The following is a 19,979-nucleotide window of genomic DNA, read 5'->3' as shown; positions in this document are numbered from 1 at the left end:
GATGGGGGCATGGTTTCAGTAGTGCTAGGACATGTATACCAGCACCTATGCTACTTGTCATAGATGCTATTTTGTGCTTCCTGATCGAGAGGCTGGGTTTGTTTTACTGTCCACAATTCATTATAGATTGTCCTTAATGGTTGGAGTGAGAATGACACTAACCTGGGTAGAATGTAGTGGAAGCGGGAGATGGGAGGAGGCAAGTGACTGATCCCAGAATCCATGAAAGAGTTTGAGGGAGAACCAGGAGAAAAAGCTTACGCTTACAATGGAGTCATAATGTGCTATGCTATGACATGGGTTAAGGATATCCTTATAGGGGATCATAATGTGCTCTCTGGAAGTGTCTGTGTCTCAGCTCTGGGTTTGTGCACAGCCTGCAGGTGTCTGGGGATCACTGTGCTTCCGTAGCACAGAGGTAGGTGGCTGAGTCTCCAGGCTGGGCACTGGTGATGTGCAGTGAGCTGTGGCGCTCCTTCATGCTATAGCTGGATCTCAACCTTCCATTCTGTTTCTCCCCTGAACTTAGGTAAAATAGGGAGGTGAGGCCTTGTCCAGGGTCCTGCCTGAACCACTGCAGTGGTCGGTTAGTAGTTTCTGTGTAGCTGCAGTTGATTGTGATGCTCTCTCCCTCCTGGATCTTCAGGGACGGAGGACTCTGCTCCACCTCCAGCAGGCAGCTCACCCCTGGGCAGAAAGACAATGTGAAACATAGGTCCCTGGCCATCAGGTCAGCACCTCTCCTCATTTTTTGTCTGTCATTTCCACAACACAGCCTGCAAGCCCCATTTGCTCAGTCCCTCACTGCCTCTGAGTGCTTGGGGGAATGGTTTCCGGCTTGTCCTGTCCCCCTGTACAGAAACCCCTTAACTCACAGGCCAGGTGAAGACACAGGATCAGCAGTGAGGCTCCATATCCATAGCATGTCTCCATCTTCCAATACCAGGATCAATGAACAACTAGTTCTGGGTTCTGGGAAATGGATCCTTCAGTGAAAAGAGACTTTGTCACTTCTTAGTGTAACTAGTATTTTTCACTCTGTGAAAGAGGGTAGGGATTATCAGCCTGAATGTTTCTCCAATCAGCCTGTTCTGATACTTCACACACTTTAAGCAGTCACATTCATAGATGCTCAGCCTGAGCAGTCAGCTGAAGGTAAGCCAGACAAAGACAATATTGCCCTCCTCAGGCCATGGGTATTATATTTCTGGGGCAATGAAAAAATAATCCTTCTTCAGAATTCATGAACATTTTGAGCAGAGAGATCATCATATTTCTATTTTTTCTCCCAATAAAGAAGTTTTTAACAAGTGCCTATTACTTGCAAACCACTATTCTGGACAGAAATATACAACAAACCACGTGACTATTGGGAGTGTGATGAATATGAGATACATAGAAATAAATAGGACACTTTTAAGATCAAAATGAAAGGGAGAACATAAACTAGTCTAGTTTATCTAGCCCATGAATCCCTGAAGAAGGTAAAGTGACATAAGATAAGATCAATAGCTTATGAAAATATATGAAATATATATTACATAAATAAATATATATTTCATAAGCTATATGTTATGTAGCTTATGAAAGATCAATAGCAGTTATGAGAAGTTATGATGGCCAGCTAGGTAGATTAGAGTTCAGGCTCTAAAGTCATGAAGATTGGGTTCAAGTTCTATCTCAGACACTAACTATTTGACCCTTAACAAGTCACATAATCTCTCTTTTCCATAATTTCCTCATTTATAGAATGAGGATAATAATACACCTTCCCAGTTTGTTGTGAGGATCACAAGGAGATGAAAATTAGAAAATGCTTTGCAGTATGCTGAGCTCATAGGAAGCACTTAAGGATTAATTGTTAGCTGGTGTCTTAAGAAAGAGATTCTAGGAACATGTTAGGTTTGGTTCCAAATGCATATCGTCATGATCTAGTGAAAGGATTCTCCTCCTTTTGAGTGGGAGAAGTACTATGAAAACCTTCATCACCACAAAGTCTATTAAGTTACTAATTAATTAATTAAAATCATTTCTGGAAAGAAATTCAGTTTGTTGTTGGTGCTCAGCTGTGCTCATTGGAACTTTCAAGAATTTGGAATCTGGGAAGATGTAGGTGAAAAGTAATTATCAATATCAAAGTCCATGAGGAAAATGGCTTCCTTAGTTGGATATTCCATATCCAGAAATAAAATCCAGATGCTGGTACTGGAGGGAGACTAAGAAAACCAATAGCTTTGCCAACTGGAATCTCTCTTGGACAAAGAAGTTGGCACTTTGGTCAGGCAATGATCCCAGTTAAGTTTGGAATTGGGCAGGACTTTGGGGGGGGTCAACAACAAATTGAATTTCTTTTTTTTTTATTTTCCAAAACATATGGAAATTTGTCCATATGGACAATTCTTTAACATTAGCCCTTGAAAAACCTTATGTTCCAATTTTCCTTTCCTTCCCCCACTCCCTCCCTTAGATGGCAAGTAGACCAATATATGTTAAACATGGTAGAAATATATCTTAAATCCAATATATGCATACATATTTATACAATTATTTTATTGCACAAGAAAAATGAAATCAAACCAGTAAGATAAAAAGAAGCAGAATAAAATGCAAGCAAGCAACAATGAAAAGGGTGAAAATGCTATGTTGTGAACCACACTCAGTTCCCGCAGTCCTCTCTCTGGGTGTAGATGGCTCTCTTCATCACTGAACAATTGCAACTGATTTGTATCCTTTTATTGTTGAAGAGATCCATGTCCATCAGAACTGATCATCGTATAGTGTTGTTGTCCTGGCTCTGCTCATTTCATTTAGCGTCAGTTCATGAACCCATCAGCTCTCTCCAGGCGTCTTTGAAATCACCCTACTGGTCGTTTCTTACAGAACAATAATATTCTATTATATTCATGTCCTATAACTTATTCAGCCATTCTCCAATTGATGGATATCCATTCAGTTTCCAGGTTCTAGCCACTACAAAAAGGGCTGCCACAAACATTTTTGCACATGTGGATCCCTTTCCCTCCTTTAAGATCTCTTTGGGATATAAGCCCAGTAGTAACACTGCTGGGTCAAAGAGTATGCACAGTTTTATTATTTTTTGAGCATAGTTCCGGACTGCTCTCCAGAACGCTTGGATCCATTCACAGTTCTACCAACAATGTATCAGTGCCCCAGTTTTCCTACATCCCATCCAACATTCGCCTTTATCTTTTCCTGTCATCTTAGTCAATCTGAGGGATGTGTAATGATATCTCAGAGTTGTCTTAATCTGCATTTCTCTGATCAATAATGATTTGGAGCACCTTTTTGTATGACTAGAAATAGTTTCAATTTTTTCATCTGAAAATTGTCTGTTCATATCCTTTGACCATTTATCAATTGGAGAATGGCTTGAATTCTTATGAATTTGAGTCAATTCTCAATGTATTTTAGAAATGAGGCTTTTATCAGAACCTTTGAATGTAAAAATGTTTTTCCAGTTTTTTGCTTCCCTTCTAATCTTGTCTGCATTTGTTTTGTTTGTACAAAAACTTTTTAACTTAATATAATCAAAATTATCTATTTTGTGATCAATAATGATCTCTAGTTCTTTTTTGGTCACAAATTCCTTCTTCTTCCACAAATCTGAGAGGTAAACTACCCTATGTTCTTCTAATTTATTTATAATATCATTCTTTATGTCTAGATTATGAACCCATTTCGACCTTATCTTGGTATATGGTATTAGGTATGGATCAATGCATAATTTCTGTCATACTAGTTTCTAATTTTCCCAGCAGTTTTTGTCAAACAGTGAATTCTATTCCCAAAGCTGGGATCTTTGGGTTTATCAAACACTAGATTACTGTAGTCATTGACTATTTTGTCCTGTAAACCTAACCTATTCCACTGATCAACTATTTTATTTCTTAGCCACTACCAAATGGTTTTGATGACCGCTGCTTTATAATATAGTTTTAGATCTGCTATAGCTAGGCCACCTTCATTTGCTTTTTTTTTTTTTCATTAATTCCCTTGAAATTCTTGATCTTTTGTTCTTTTAGATGAATTTTGTTGTTATTTTTTCTCCATCAGTAAAATAGTTTCTTGGGAGTTTGATTGGTATAGTACTAAATAAATAGATTAGTTTAGATAGTATTGTCATCTTTATTATATTCACTCGACCTATTCAAGAGTACTTGATATTTTTCCAATTGTTTAGGTCTGACTTTATCTGTGTGGAAAGTGTTTGTAGTTTTGCTCATATAGTTCCTGACTTTCTCTTGGCAGATAGATTCCCAAATATTTTATATTATTGGCAGTTATTTTAAATGGAATTTCTCTTTATATCTTTTGCTGTTGGATTTTGTTAGTGATGTATAAAAATGCTGATGATTTATGTGGATTTATTTTGTATCCTGCAACTTTGCTAAAGTTGTGGATTATTTCTAATAGTTTTTTAGTTGATTCTCTAGGGTCCTCTAAGTATACCATCATATCATCTGCAAAGAATGATAATTTGGTTTCCTTATTACCTATTTTAATTCCTTTAATTTCTTTTTCTTCTCTTTATTGCAAAAGCTAGCATTTCTAATACAATATTGAATAATAATGGTGATAGTGGACAAACTTCTTTCATCACTGATTTTATTAGGAATGGTTTCAGTTTATCCCCATTATACATGATGCTTGTTTATGGTTTTAAATAGATGCTACTGTCTATTTTAAGGGAAAGTACATTTATTTCTATATTCTCTAGTGTTTTTAATAGGAATTGATGTTGGATTTTGTCAAATGCCTTTTCTGCATCTATTGAAATAATCACATGATTTTTGTTAGTTTGGTTATTGATATAGTCAATTATGCTAGTAGGTTTTTTAATATTGAACCAGCCCTGCATTCCTGGTATAAATCTTAAAACAATTTGGATTTCTAAGGAAAGTGGGAGCTTAGAAAGTTTGAAGTTTAGTTTTAATCATGAAGTGTGGGTTTCTATTCTCAGAAGGAAAATAATGTTTTTGATGATTTTGACTCTTGTTGTTTAAATAGCTTTATGGTTTTCCCTGTTTTTTTTTTTTTTTAAATTTTATTGGTAAGAGTAACATTGGGAAAGCTTTGTACTAATAAAAATTGGCAAATATCCATCATTTTTAATGTTAGGGAGTTGTTTGGGGGTTCTGAAAGATTAAGAGATCTGCTGATATTTAAATAGGTAACTTGTCAGAGAAAACTTTCACCCAGGTTTTCCTCATTCAGAGAATAAATAGACTTGGAATCAGGAAGACCTGAGGCTGAGTGCTTTCTGAGATGATGTGTGAATCATTTAACATTTATCAGTCTCTGCTTCCCCATATGTAAAATGGCCATAATAACAGCTCCTCAGAGTTATTGTGAGGATCATATGAGATAATATGTGAAAACTCTTTGAAAACTTAAAACACTACAGAAATGCTAGTCTGATGATGATGCTTGGGTCATAATCCCTCTTTTTTTATTATTCTTATTAGAATTAATGAAGGACTAATCATTTCAGAGGTAGAAAAACTAGGTGGGCAATTGGAAATCTGCAATATGATATACAATAATTGAAATAGAAGAAATCAAGACAGAAGTGTTGATGGAGGGAGAGGTTAGGGTACAAATTGAGGACCCACCTAAGGAAAAATGGGCACATGGAGTCAGGAAATGAGTGTTTTATGAAGACTCCAGAAGCATTGTCTTAACAGGAGGATCTTGCTGTTAAAACCTCTCTTCTGTGCTAATTCTTATTTCTAAGTGGTGGAGTGAGACTTGTGATCTCTGGGGAATGGCTGACCATATAATGGCATATTAATATCACTTCATATTTCTATGTCAATAATGATGAGAGATTCAAGAATTCTGAAGGACATTCCAAGGCTTTTATCCCTTGGCTCCTCCTGCCTTTCTAACATTTCTTATATCTTCCTCCCATCTAGGTACCCTGAGAAACTATCCATCACCTTCCTGATGTCATGGTTCTCTTTGAGAACAAAGGATGAACAGCAATCTGCGAGTAGCAGTACTAGAATGGCCATTTGGACCACACAGTTCTGCCTGACCTCACCCTGCTTGCTCCTCTCTCTTGATCCACATAGGGTATCATATCCTGAAATGTAAGTCTTCTGTCCAAAGGATTGTAAGTTTTGATGGTTAAGCAAGGGGTTGTGGGTTACCTATAGGAATGTGCCTGATACCTGCTCCTTTAAACTTGAACAAATTTTAAGGAATGTGTAGGTCTAATAAAAATTATCAGTAAAGCCAGGACCAAATCTTTGTGTTTGTGGGACTTGTTAAATTGTGAATTCTTTGCTAGATATCCTGGGGTTTGGGTATAGATTTCTTTATTAAGGCCCAGTTATTTAATTAAGGCTTTTTATTTTCAAAATATCTACTTGAATAATTTTCAACACTTTTTTCTTTATTAAAGCTTTTTATTTTTCAAAACATATGCATGGATAATTCTTTAACATTAACTCTTGCAAAACCTTTTGTTCCAGTTTTCCCTCTCTTCCCTCACCTCTTCCCCTAGATGGCAAGTAATCCAATATATGTTAAATATGGTAGTAATATATTCAGCATTCACTCTTGCAAAACTTTGTGTTCTAATTTTTCCCTCCCTTTCTCGCACCCCTTCTCCTAGATAGCAAGTGACCCAATATATGTTAAACATGTGCAATTCCTTCATACATATTTCCACAAATATCTGCTGCACAAGAAAAATCAGATGAGAAAAGAAAAAAAAAATAAAAAAGAAAACAAAATGCAAGCAAGCAACAACAAAAAGAGTGAAAATTCTATGTTGTGGGAACACTCAGTTTCCACAGACCTCTCTCTGGGTAGAGATGGCTCTCTTCATCACAAGATCATTGAAACTGGCCTGGAACATCTCATTGTTGATGAGAGCCATATGAGGACCTAAAATCACTCAGCCTTTCACTGATTGACCAACTGTAGGCCCCTGCCCATACGCAAGAGACACTGTTTGGACCCCGTTTGTTCACAGTGAATGTAAATAGCAATTGTTTTTGTTTTGGGCAGAAACCCTGATGGTCTTCACCTCTCAGATTGACTCTTTTTTTTGACTAGGTAAAAGAGGCCATTTTCTACCTTAATTCTTACCTACCTTTAATCACTCAATGGGAGTTAAATTGAGACCTGGAAAAGATCTTAGCTTGAAAAGGCCAACCTCTCCCACTGCATCCTGGGTCATCTCCAGTTGTCCTGATCTATATCTGGCCACTGGAACCAGATGGCTCTGGAGGGGAAAGTGAGGCAGGTGACTTTGAACAGCCTCCCTCACTTCAATCCAAACTCATATGTATGACCCAGCATCACCTTCCTGATTTCATGGTCTTATTTGAGAACAAAGGTTAAACAACAACAACAACAAGGTAGCACAGTGAGCAAAGTGCTAAATTTGGAGCCAAGAAGACTTGAGTTCCAATGTGACCTCAGACATTCGCCAGTTATGTGATTCTGAGTAATTCACTTCATCTATGTCTGTCTCAGTTTTGTGAACTAGAATGCAAGGATCAAAACAGCATCTACCACCCAGGGGTTTTGTGAGAATTAAATGAATTAATATTTGTAAGGCCAAGTTAGTAGAGTGCTTGGTACACAACAGGGAAGAGAGAAGACAAATATTTGTTAAGCACCTATAATGTAATAGGTTTGCTAAGGCCCTTCCAAATACCACATCATTTAATGTCCAAAATAACACTGAGAGATAATACATTACTAATAAATGCTTTTTGACTGATTGAGAGAAGTGTGCTAAGTCATATATGAAGTATTGATGAGTGAAGCAGAATGAATCAAAGTAGGAAAAAACATTATACCAATATACGTGCTAAGATCAACAATTCAAAGGGGACATTGTTTAACAAAAAAAATGTTTTGGAGAAAATGAGAATCTATAGCGGCTCTTTCCCTTCCATTCTTTTACACAGCCAGATGGATGGGGGTAGTAGTACAAGGAATATGGAATGTTATAAATCCTGTCAGACTTGATAACTGTTGTGTATACTGTTCCATCCCCTCCCCCTTAGATTCTTTGTCACAAGGGATGTTCATCTGCATAGGGGATAGGTATAAAGAGGTATTAACATAAGAAAATAGCAGTTCAATAAAAAAAAAAAATGTGAGCTCTATCAGACCTTCACCTGCACCCTTAGATTGCCCTGGCTTTCTGTCACTGCTCTGTAGTAGGCATAAGTACCATAAACACCGGGGGATGGTTAGAAAAGGAGGAACAAACCCCTGATCTTGGAATTATAAGGTAAAGCTATAATTAAGAGATTCTCAGAGTGAATCTAGAAAGATGGGAGAAAGACTGGGAGAAAAAATAAAGTGCTCTGAGGTTGTCATTCTATTGTACTCTTCCAGGGCATATCACTGCGCTCTAGCTACATGGTTTGTGCACAGACTGCAGGTACCTGGGGATCACTGCGCCTTCACAGCACACAGATAAGTGGCTGAATCTCCAGACTGGGAAGCAGTAATGTGCAGAAAGCTGTGACTAACTTTTCTGTTGATCATGAATTTGAAACTTCCCTCCTGCTTTGACTCTAAAGCCAGGTAAATTAGTAAGGTGAGGTCTTTTCCAGGATTCTGCCTGAACCACTGTAGACCTTAAAAATTTTGGTCTGAATAATTACAATTAATTGTGAATTCTCTCCCTCCTAGACACTCAAAAATGGAGGATGCTGTTCCACTGTCTGTTGGCAGCTCACTCCTGAGCTAAAAGAAAATTTCAGACACTGGAACCTGGTTTTCAGGTCACTATCCCCTTTACATTGCTTTCCCCATTCTCTACCCCTCTTTCCCAATCCCCAATCATTTATGAAAACCCCATGTGATTTTAACTGACATCTTGCCTTTCCCACTTAGCATTTTGGGGAATGTCCTCTTTTTAAACTTCCATATGATATTTTGAGGGAATGGTGAATCTCCTTTTCCCATGTTCAAAAATCCCAACTTACATTTTAATAGAAGCCACATTATGACTAATGAAGTCCTTAGGGGTTTCTCCATTCTTTCTCTTGTCTTTATAAATAATAACTCAGTCTGAAACACAGAATACCCACTTGTAATTTGTATTCCAGTTGTCTTTTTCAAATCTAAATGTTTTACTTTTCTCATTGTACCAGGAAACACACCAGTGATGTTTTAGCCTGGCTGCCCAGTAAATTGGAGTTGCTTCAGTTATACATCATACAAGAGCCCATTGACCATCATATGGATCTCCTCTTGAATGCATTTTTGCCTATCATAATTCTGCTCCCTTATGAACAACCATTGACTTTTTAGGGCAATGAAAAAAAGTTCACTAGGAATGATTCCTGGCTACTTTGGGTATAGTAAGATACTTCAGTATTATTCTTAGAATATATATTGGAACTTTCAAGGACATCTTAAGATGATAAGGTCATCACTGTAGAACTGAAAAAAATCCTCAAAAATCATCTATTCTAATCATCTTTTACAGATGAGGAAACTGAATCCTGGAATTGGTTGTGTGACAAATTTTGGAAGTTCAAATGATATCTCAGATATAGGATTTTATACACTATTCTGTGTTCCAAATCCAAAGCCCTTTCTATTAGTCAATAAACATTGATTAAGCATCCCCTATATACCAAGCCCTATACTAAAAGCTGGAGATGCAAAGAAAGGCAAAAAGTTTTTTCTGAAAAGGTGAGTCATAATCTAATGGAGGGATATCATATGCAAACAACTATATGTAGGAATGTATACATACACATACAGAGTTATACTTGAAATAATCAGAGTTATACTTGAAATAGACAAAAGAATTAGAGGAATTAAAGGAGAACAAGAAGGCTTCTCTTAGAAGGTAAGATTTTGTCTGGGACTTAAAGAAAGCCAGACAAGCCTAGAGACAGAAATGAGAAGGATCATTCGAAAGGAAGTGAAAATACTGGTGAAAATTCCCAGATTCGGGAGATCTTTCATAATAAGTGTAGCAAGATAGTCTACATTATGGAAATACTGGGGGTGATTAGCATGGTATTGTATATGAAGGCTTGAAAATTTAAGGGAAGGCACATTATGAAGGTCTTTGTAGAACAGACAGCAGATTCAAACTTGGTGGTTGTAGGAAGCCACAGGAGTTGATTTAGTAAGGGAGATGATGTGGTTAGACATGATTTAGGAAGATCATTTTGAAAATTGAGTAGTTATCAATAGTAATTGTGAAAAAGAATTTTGAAGCAAGTTTCTCTGATAAGGCCTCATTTTTCAAACATAGGAGGAGCTGAATCAATTTAATAAAAAATAAGAACCATATCCTAATTGATAAATAATCAAAAAGATATAATCTGTGCCCAAAAGGGCTATAAATTGACGCATATCCTTTGACCTAACAATACTACTACTAGGCATGAATACCAAAAGAGATTTGTTTAAAAAAAGGAAAATGGCCTATATGTACAAAAATATTCATAGCAGCTCTTTTTTCAGGGCAAAAAGATTGGAAATTGAGGGGATACCCATCAGTTGAGAAATGGCTTGATAAACCATGGTGTTTTTGTGATGGAATATTATTGTTCTGTGGAAAATGATGAGCAGAATACTCCCAGAAAAAAATAGAATAATAAACAAACAAACCTGGAAAGTCCTCCATAAACTCAAACAAAATGGAAAGCACTATATATAAAGTAATAGCAATGTTCTGAGATGACCAATTGTAAATGACTTTGCTATTCTCTGTAGTATAATCATCCATGACTGTCTAAAGAATTTATGATGAAAAATCCTATCCATACCCAGAAAAGGAACAATCTAAATACATATTGAAGGATTCTCTCTTTCTGTCTTTTTTTAAATGTAATTTTTCTTAAGGGTTTTTATTTTCATTAGGGTGGGAGATCTGTGTTTTTTCTCACAACTTGACTTTCATGAAAATTTTTTACATAACCTCATATGTGATTTCTTAATTGTGTGTGGGGATAAGGAGAGAACCTAGAACTCAAAAATTTTAAAAATAAATTTTAAAACATTTTTTGTTTTAAATGTAACTGGGGAAAATATTAAATAAGAAAAATAAAAAAGTAAATTGAGTACAGGATGGACTTGGAGTAATGAGAGGCTTTTGGAAAGGAGACCAAACATCAATCTATTACAAAAATGATCCATGAAATAGTGAGGGCCTGCGTAAGAATGGTGACTTTGTCAAAGGAGCTATGGGAGAGATATTATAGATGTAAAATTGAGTGGCCTATTTCTTTATTTTATTGAAGTTTCATAGCAAATTTCTCATCTGTAAAAATGGCAAATCTTTCTAGTATCTTTGGTAAGAAAAACTCTATGTGATCCTGGGCAAGTCACTTAACCCCAACTGCCTTAGCAAAAAACAAACAAACAAAGCAAATTCTAAAATGAGAGCATGAAGAGTTGGACATGACTCAAATGATTGAACAGTAGCAACCCACAGCATGTTATGGGCTCTGAACTCAACTTGGGGATTTAAAACAATAAAGCTATGCCTTTGAGATGTTTCTTTTCTATCTTGAGGAAGTCATTGTGGATGCATATGTGAAAAGGAAAGTTTGGGGATTCCAGGAAGTTTTGTTCCAGGCCACAATGGACTATGGCTGAAATTAATTGGCCATAAAATTAATTGTAAATAGCCTCAAGTACAAGAAAGAGATATCCTTTTAATTCCCATTGAGAAACTAATTTTGAGAGAAATATTTATTAATAACCAATGTTTATTCAGAATTCTCCCTTTTTCTAAAGTCCTTATTTAAAAAAAAATCGGTTTCTGAAAGTTGAACTCACTTTCTCCTCTATCAGACCTTACCCAATTTTATAAAGAGTCTATAATCTCAGGTGAATTCTACTCAATCAAGCTTGGTTGGAGGTAAATTATTTGTCAAGATTGTCCAAGGTGGGGGTAGTTTGGGTAAAATCCCTTTGTCCAAGGGCAACTTCATGTGACTCTCAGCTCCTCATTGCACTATTCATTCTCTCATTAATTGTTATTCATTCAGAATTTGTTGTCACCCTCAGGAATACCCCTCTTCCAAGGGCATATAAGCTGTGAACCCACTTCCATGATTGTTTTTGGCATTTGAGAGGGCCATTGACTCTTTATGAATATGCTAACATTATTAACAAGATGACATCAACCAGAAATTATGTCTCCTGAACTTTTTAAATGACACAGTTTACTTTAAGAGAACAATGACACTTGATTAGTAGCAATCTTTGAGCCCCAGAGATAGAGTGGACCAATGGAAGATAGTACCAACCCCCCATCAGGGTGGGAAAACCCCTCAGGGTTTTCATCTGTTTCTTCTAACTGTTTGCCCAGATCCTTGCATTAGGACCTAAAAATGTCTGAGCAGATCTATGGGCCTATGATCTTTCCCTTATTCTCTCCCCTATATCTCCATCTACCAAATGAAGTGATATGAGGAGAGGAGATTTCATTAGGAGAAACAATTTCATTTCCACTGGCTATTGGAATGTATTTTCTATTTAGATCACAATTTTGTTCTTCTGCTGTGCTACAATACCTTACTGTATTAAAATAAATCACAGGATCATTAAAAAAACAAATTGAATCCTTTTAATGAAGCCAATAATTTGTGAATCAGAAAGGGATATTCTTTCTCTAAATCGAGAATGTAGCTTTTATAACAGGGATGAGTATTTCTTGCAATTTAATTTCACCACAAAGTTCAGGTAATAACTCTAAATCTCTACACAGGACTAGGTTAGGAGATTTCTAGTCAGTTTAGAGTGTCCCCTTCCAATAGTTTATTTATATAAAGTCAGAGCATCCTCCATTGGCCAATATATATTATTATAATATAGCATTATTAATTATATATTGATATATATTAATTATCAATAATTAATTAATCAATCAATTAATTGACAAGATCATTCTTTGGTGATTGCAGAAGGGGAATGAGTTAGATGGGGGTGGACATGACTTCAATAATACTAAGAAGTACTATGCTTTTTGTCATAGATGTTATTTTGTGCTCCCTGATAGATTGGCAATGTTAGTTGGTCCCATTTTGAATTTTTCTTCTGAATGGTTGAAGTAGGGATGGCTCTAAGTGAAGAAGAATGTATTGAGAAGAGAGATGTGTGTAAATCACATGGAGTGTGTAAATCACTGGAAGACATCAGAAATATTAAGGATCTAGAGGAGATGGGAATTAACATTAAAATGATAAAATGACAATTCAATGAAAAAAAAACCAGTGTGCCCTCCACCCATATTCCACTTGCATCCTCAGATTGCTCTGGCTTTTTGTCACTGCTCTACAGTGGGCATAGGCACCTGGGGATAGTCAGAAAGCAGAGGATCAACCCTTGATCTTGGAACCATCATGTAGAACTGTAATTAAGAGTTTCCCAATGTGGATCAAGAAAGATGGGAGAAAGTTTGAGAGAAAAAATAAAAAGTTCTGAGGTTATCACCCTATTGTACTCTTCTAGGGAGTATGACTGGGCTTCAGCTACATAGTTTGTGCACAGGCTGCTGGTACCTGAGGATCAATGTGCTTTTACAGAACAAAGGCAAGTGGTTGAATCTCCAGACAGAAAGGTAATGATATATGGAGAGCTATGACTAACCTTTTTGTTGATCCTGAACTTGAACCTTCCTTCCTGCTTTGTCTCTGAAGCCATGTAAACTACTAAGGTGAGACCTTTTCCAGAATCCTGCCTAAATTGTAGATTTTGAGAATTTTGGTCTGAATAAGTACAGTTGGTAGTGATATTATCTCCCTCACGAACACTCAAAAATAGAGGATTCTGTTTCAACCACTTTTGGCAGTTCACTCCTGTGCAAAAAGATAATTTCAAACACGGAAACTGGTTATCAAATTACCATTCCCTTTAACATTGCTTTCCCACCTTCTGTCCCTCACAAAAAATCCATGAGATATTATGATTCTTACAAGGTGCTAAATCACTGGAGTTGATAGAGACAATGATTATGTACTTAGCACTTGTTAGAGTTCACACCTTTAAGAGAGCATATATTAATGAGGAACCTCAACCAGGATGCACTTTGAGAGATTCAGAGCCAGGATTCAGTCAAGGAGATTCACAAGTCAGAGGATAGAGGCCCATAAGCCCACACTCGGAGGTGGAGTCAGATTCATTCCAACTTCCACCTTTGTGCTGGCTGGAGGCTTTGGGAGACAAGAGGCTAAAGCAGGCAGAGACAAAGGACTAGCAGCAAGAGCTCTCGGAACCAAGGAGAGAGATAGGCCTCTAAGAAAGCTAACCAGGCCCAAGGGGGGAGATAATACTTGGAAAGAGAAAACAAAGGATCTGGACTTTAACTCCTGGCTGAATTTGAGGTGATTATTACTCTGAACTGAAACTAAGGTTGCTTCCAGAAGCCCCCCAAGAAACCTACTCCCGGAGAACATTATATTTGATAGAAGAACATTACATTTTGGTGCCTGAATGTGGGACAAACACGATCCTGATCCAGTGGAAAAGTCTCCTCGACCCAGAAATTAAATTGAGTAAAACAAGGAAACTTTTTTAAAGAGCTAAAATAGTATCTCAACTAAAATGGGACAGATATTTAGAAAACAGCCTGCTTTTCCTCTTCAAGGAAAATGTTTAGAGAGCATTGTCAAACTTATGAAAAACCAAGATTTGATTATAATTTGGGAGCAGATCACTGAACTTTTAGAAACTGTACAGTACACATCTCCTTGGTTCTCTATGGAAAAAGAATTGGATCTAGAAGCTGAAATTTAGCTTTAGCTCTTTAACAAAGTTTCTTTGTTTTACTACCCCTAATTTCTGGGTTGAGGAGACTTTTCCATGGATCAGGATCGTGCTTGCCCCATATTGGGTGCCAGAAATGAAATGTTCTTCTCTAAAATGTAATCTTTTACAAAACCCAACAGTTAGAGTTACAAAGAGAAATTCCATTTAAATTAACTACTGATTGTATAAAATATTTAGGAATCTATCTGCCAAGGGAAAATTAGAAACTTTATGAGCAAAACTATAAAACACTTTCCACAAAAATTAAGTCTGATCTAACCAACTGGAAAAATATTAAATGCTCTTGGATTGGGCGAGCAGATATAATAAAGATGACAATACTACCTAAACTAATCTATTTATTTAGCGCTAAACCAATCAGATTCCCAAAAAACTACTTTGATGACCTAGAAAAAATAACAACAAAGTTCATATGGAAAAACAAAAGGTCAAGAATTTCAAGGGATTAATGAAAAAAAATCAAATGAAGGTGGCCTAGCTGTACCAGATCTAAAATTATATTATAAAGCAGCAGTTACTAAAATCATCTCGTATTGGCTAAGAAATAGACTAGTTAATCAATGGAATAGGTTAGGTTCAAAGGACAAAACAGCCAATAACTTTAATAATATAGTGTTTGACAAACCCCAAAATCCCAGTTTTTGGGATAAAAACACATTATTTGACAAAAATTGCTGGGAAAATTGGAAATTAGTATGGCAGAAATTAGACATTGACCCACACTTAACACTGTACACCAAGATAAGGTCAAAATGGATTCATGACCTAGGCATAAAGAATGAGATTATAAATAAATTGGAAGAGCATAGGATAGTTTACCTCTCAGACCTATGGAAGAGGGAGGAATTTATGACCAAAGAAGAACTAGAGATCACTATTGACCACAAAATAGAAAATTTTTATTATATCAAATTGAAAAGTTTTTGTACAAACAAAACAAATGCAGACAAGATTAGAGAGGAAACAATAAACTGAGAAAACATTTTTATAGTCAAAGATTCTGATAAAGGCCTCATTTCCAAAATGTATAGAGAACTGACTCAAATTTATAAGAAATCAAGCGATTCTCCAATTGATAAATGGTCAAAGGATATGAACAGACAATTCTCAGACGAAGAAATTGAAACTATTTATAGACATATGAAAATATGCTCCAAATCATTATTAATCAGATAAATGCAAATTAAGACAACTCTGAGATACCACTACACACCTGTCAGATTGGCTAGAATGACAAGGAAAGATAATGCGGAATGTTGGAGGGGATGTAGGAAAACAGAGACACTGATACATTGTTGGTGGAATTGTGAACACATCCAGCCATTCTGGAAAGCAATTTGGAACTATGCTCAAAAAGTTATCAAACTGTGCATACCCTTTGATCCAGCAGTGTTTCTACTGAACTTATACCCCAAAGAGATACTAAAGAAAGGAAAGGGACCTGAATGTGCCAAAATGTTTGTGGCAGCCCTGTTTGTAGTGGCTAGAAGCTGGAAAATGAATGGATGCCCATCAATTGGAGAATGGTTGAGTAAATTGTGGTATATGAATGTTATGGAATATTATTGTTCTGTAAGGAATGACCAGCAGGATGAATACAGAGAGGACTGGCAAGACTTACATGAACTGATGCTGAGTGAAATGAGCAGAACCAGGAGATCATTATATACCTCAACAACGATACTGTTTGAGGATGTATTCTGATGGAAGTGGATCTCTTCGATAAAGAGAGCTAATTCAGTTTCAATTGATCAAGGATGGACAGAAGCAGCTACACCCAAAGAAAGAACACTGGGAAATGAATATAAACTGCTTGCATTTTTGTTTTTCTTCCCGGGTTATTTATACCTTCTGAATCCAATTCTTCCTGTGCAATAAGAAAACTGTTTGGTTCTACACACATACATTGTATCTAGGATATATTGTAACCTATTTAACACATAAAGGACTGCTTGCCTTCTGGGGAAGGGGGTGGAGGGAGGGAGGGGAAAAATCAGAACAGAAGTGAATGCAAGGGATAATGTTGTAAAAAAATCATCCTGGCACGGATTCTGTCAATAAAAAGTTATTTAAAAAAAGGAAGAAAAAAAATGTAATCTTCTCTGGGAGTAGATTTCTTGGGGGGCTTCTGGAAGCAGCCTTAGTTTCAGTTCAGAGTAATAATCACCTCAAATTCAGCCAGGAGTTAAAGTCCAGATCCTTTGTTTTCTCTTTCCAAGTATTATCTCCCTCCTTGGGCCTGGTTAGCTTTCTTAGAGGCCTATCTTTCTCCTTGATTCCAAGAGCTCTTGCCGCTAGTCTTTTGTCCCTGTCTGCTTCAGCCTCTTGTCTTCCCAAAGCCTCCAGCTAGCACAAAGGTGGAAGTTGGAATGAATCTGACTCTGTCTCCAAGAGTAGGCTTGTGGGCTTCTGATTTGTGAATCTCCTGGAGTCAATCCTGGTTGAGGGTTCTAGTTTATATATGCTCTCTTAAAAGTGTGAATCTTAAAGGTGTGAAAGGTGTGAACTCTAATAAGTACTAAGTTCATTAGTGAACTAGAGAATTGTTAAGTACCATGTTAAATTAGACAATTATTGTCTCTATCAATTCCACTGACTTAGCACCTTGTAAGAATTCTAACAAAAACTCCATGTGGTTTTAACTGAAGTCTTGCTTCTCCCATTTATTATTTTGGGAGATGTCCTCTTTTAAGCTTCCATATATTTTGAAGAAATAGTCAATCTCCCTTTTCCCTTTTCCCCTTTTTCCTTCTTCCATACCTCAAATCACAATTTAGTAGAAGCCATGTGATCCCTAATGAAATTCTTAGGGATTTCTTCATTCTCACTCTTGCCTTGATCAATAAGTGTTCAGGCCTGAAACCTGGATCACACTCTAGTACTCTCTATTCAAGTTGACTTTCTCAAATCTAAATGTTTGTACTTATTTCATTGTACCAGGAGACATACCAGTGATTTCCCCACTGATTGGTTGTATGACAAACACTGTAAGTTTATATTGAAATCTCAGAGATGGGATTTTATTCAATACCCCATGACTCAAAATCCAAAGTTCTTTCTATTTTTCAAAATTTTTTTTATTTATTTAAAGCTAAATCCAAAATAAGAAAAAAAAACAGAATAGAAAAAGAAAGAAAAAGAAAATTAAAAACAAAACAAAACATTGTTATGTGGTCAGTGGAACATCAGGCAGGATTCAAAATATTCAAAACAATAAATTTCAAGAAAGCATTTATAGTGACAGAATAGATTCTATTTATAACTATTCTTTTCTTTGGTTCCTTGTAGGTTATTCTTTTGTTCTCTTCTGTGCATTTTTATTTTATTCTTTCTCCCCTCCATTATCTCCCCTTCTCCCCTAAATAGACTATATTTAAAGACAGATATATTTTATGTACATACATAATACATATATATATACACACACACCTATATACATACTCACTCACACACTTATATTTAGATACACAATACACTTACATGCATACATACATGTATTTAAAATAATGTTAATATGGCTGACATATAATATAGAGTTCTCTCTTGACTAGATCTTTAAATTTAACTTTGAGATAAATGATTATTAGCCTGATCCTTCTAGTGTTTATGTATATCTCTTATTTCCTGTCTTTGCCAACTCTTCTACTTTAATTCTACTCCTTTATATAGCTTTTTATTTACAAGATATATGCATGGGTAATTTTTTTCAGTATTGACAATTGCCAAACCTTTTGTTCCAATTTTTCTCTTCCTTCCCGCCATCCCCTCCCCCAGGTGGCAGGTAGGCAAATGTATGTTAAATATGTTAAAGTATATGTTAAATACAATATATGTATACATATCCATACAGTTATTTTGCTGCACAAGAAGAATCGGACTTCAAAATAATGTACATTTAATTCTACTCCTTAACTTGCATTGCTGTTACTTAACCTTTTCTCACCTTTTCTTCTCTTTTTATCCCATTCCCATTAATTTACACACTTTATCTAACTCCTGTTAATCTAAACACCCTTCTACACCCTGACTTATCCTAGTCCCTTCCCCTTATTTTTTCATAGATTTTGCATGTATGTATGTATTATTTCCTACTTAACCCATTTTAGATGTGTGTATGTTTTCATAATGACTATTTCGTCTGCCCCCATCTAATCATCTGCATCTCAATCATATAACATAGTTATTATTTTTACCCTTTCTTAGACAGTTTTGTTTTTTAGAGTCAGATCATATTCAACTCTGCCCCAGTCTTTCTGTTGAACTACTCAATTACTGTTGTCAGTCTTAAACATATGTGATACATTTCTATATAAAGAAGGAGAAACAATTTGTCCTCATTGAGTCCCTTGAAATTAATCTTTAATGTTGGCTCTTCTATGTTAAAATTTCTATTAAGTTCAGGTCTGGTTCAGACAGTTTTGAAAATCTGCAAGTTCATTGAAAATCCATTTTTTTTGTTCAATATTATGATTTGTTTTGGATATGATTAGTTGGAATAAGATATTTTTGTCTACAACTCTAGTTCCTTTGATTGTCAATATTGATATGTCAATAAAGATCCTTAGATCTTTTATTATAGTTGCTGATAATCCTGTACAATTCTAATTGTAGCTCTGACATATTTGAATTTTGTGGTTGTTATTGTTAGTTTCTTGTAAAATTTTTCTATTTGATCTGTGGTTTTTGAAATTAGCAATAATATTTTTATGTGATTGCCATGTAGGATTTCTTTGAAGTGTTGATTGGTGGATTTTTTCTATTTCTACTTTCCCCTCATGTTCTATGGAAGAAGATATGGATAGAGTTTTGTTTTAGGAAGATCACTTTGATAGGTGTGTACAGGAGGGATTTGGAGTGGGGAGCGCCTTCAATACTTTTAATGAAGTGGATAGTTTATGAATTAGAAAGGGAGATCATTTCTCTAAATCAAGAATGTGGCTTTTATAACAGGGATGAGAGTCTCTCATATGATTTTACTTCAGCAGTGTTCACATCCTAATTAAACCCACATAGTATTAGAAAACCTTCTTCCCCAATCCAGCAAGGTCATTTTATATAGTCAGAGCACCTTCAAGTAGGCAAAATATATGTCATGAACTGACTGGCTAATAATCAATTAATTTGTTAATCCATAGCCCAGAGATAGATGGCTGAATCTTTAGGCTGGGTATCAGTGATGTGTA

The 19,979-nt window shown here is 36.0% G+C and overlaps 1 gene segment (V, D, J or C); it reads right to left on the bottom strand.

Annotated features, from left to right (window-relative positions):
- Positions 1-394: 394 nt before the first annotated feature.
- LOC127546861 (T cell receptor alpha variable 21-like) lies at positions 395-984 on the bottom strand. The segment is given in 2 exon segments: positions 395-687; positions 876-984. Coding segments are annotated over 2 exon segments (351 nt in total).
- Between the last annotated feature and the right edge of the window lie 18,995 nt (positions 985-19,979).

Source organism: Antechinus flavipes, chromosome 2 (assembly GCF_016432865.1).
Source record: "Antechinus flavipes isolate AdamAnt ecotype Samford, QLD, Australia chromosome 2, AdamAnt_v2, whole genome shotgun sequence".
Taxonomy (NCBI): domain Eukaryota; kingdom Metazoa; phylum Chordata; class Mammalia; order Dasyuromorphia; family Dasyuridae; genus Antechinus; species Antechinus flavipes.
Note: the sequence above shows the minus strand (reverse complement) of the source record. Positions and strands in the feature narration are given on the sequence as shown.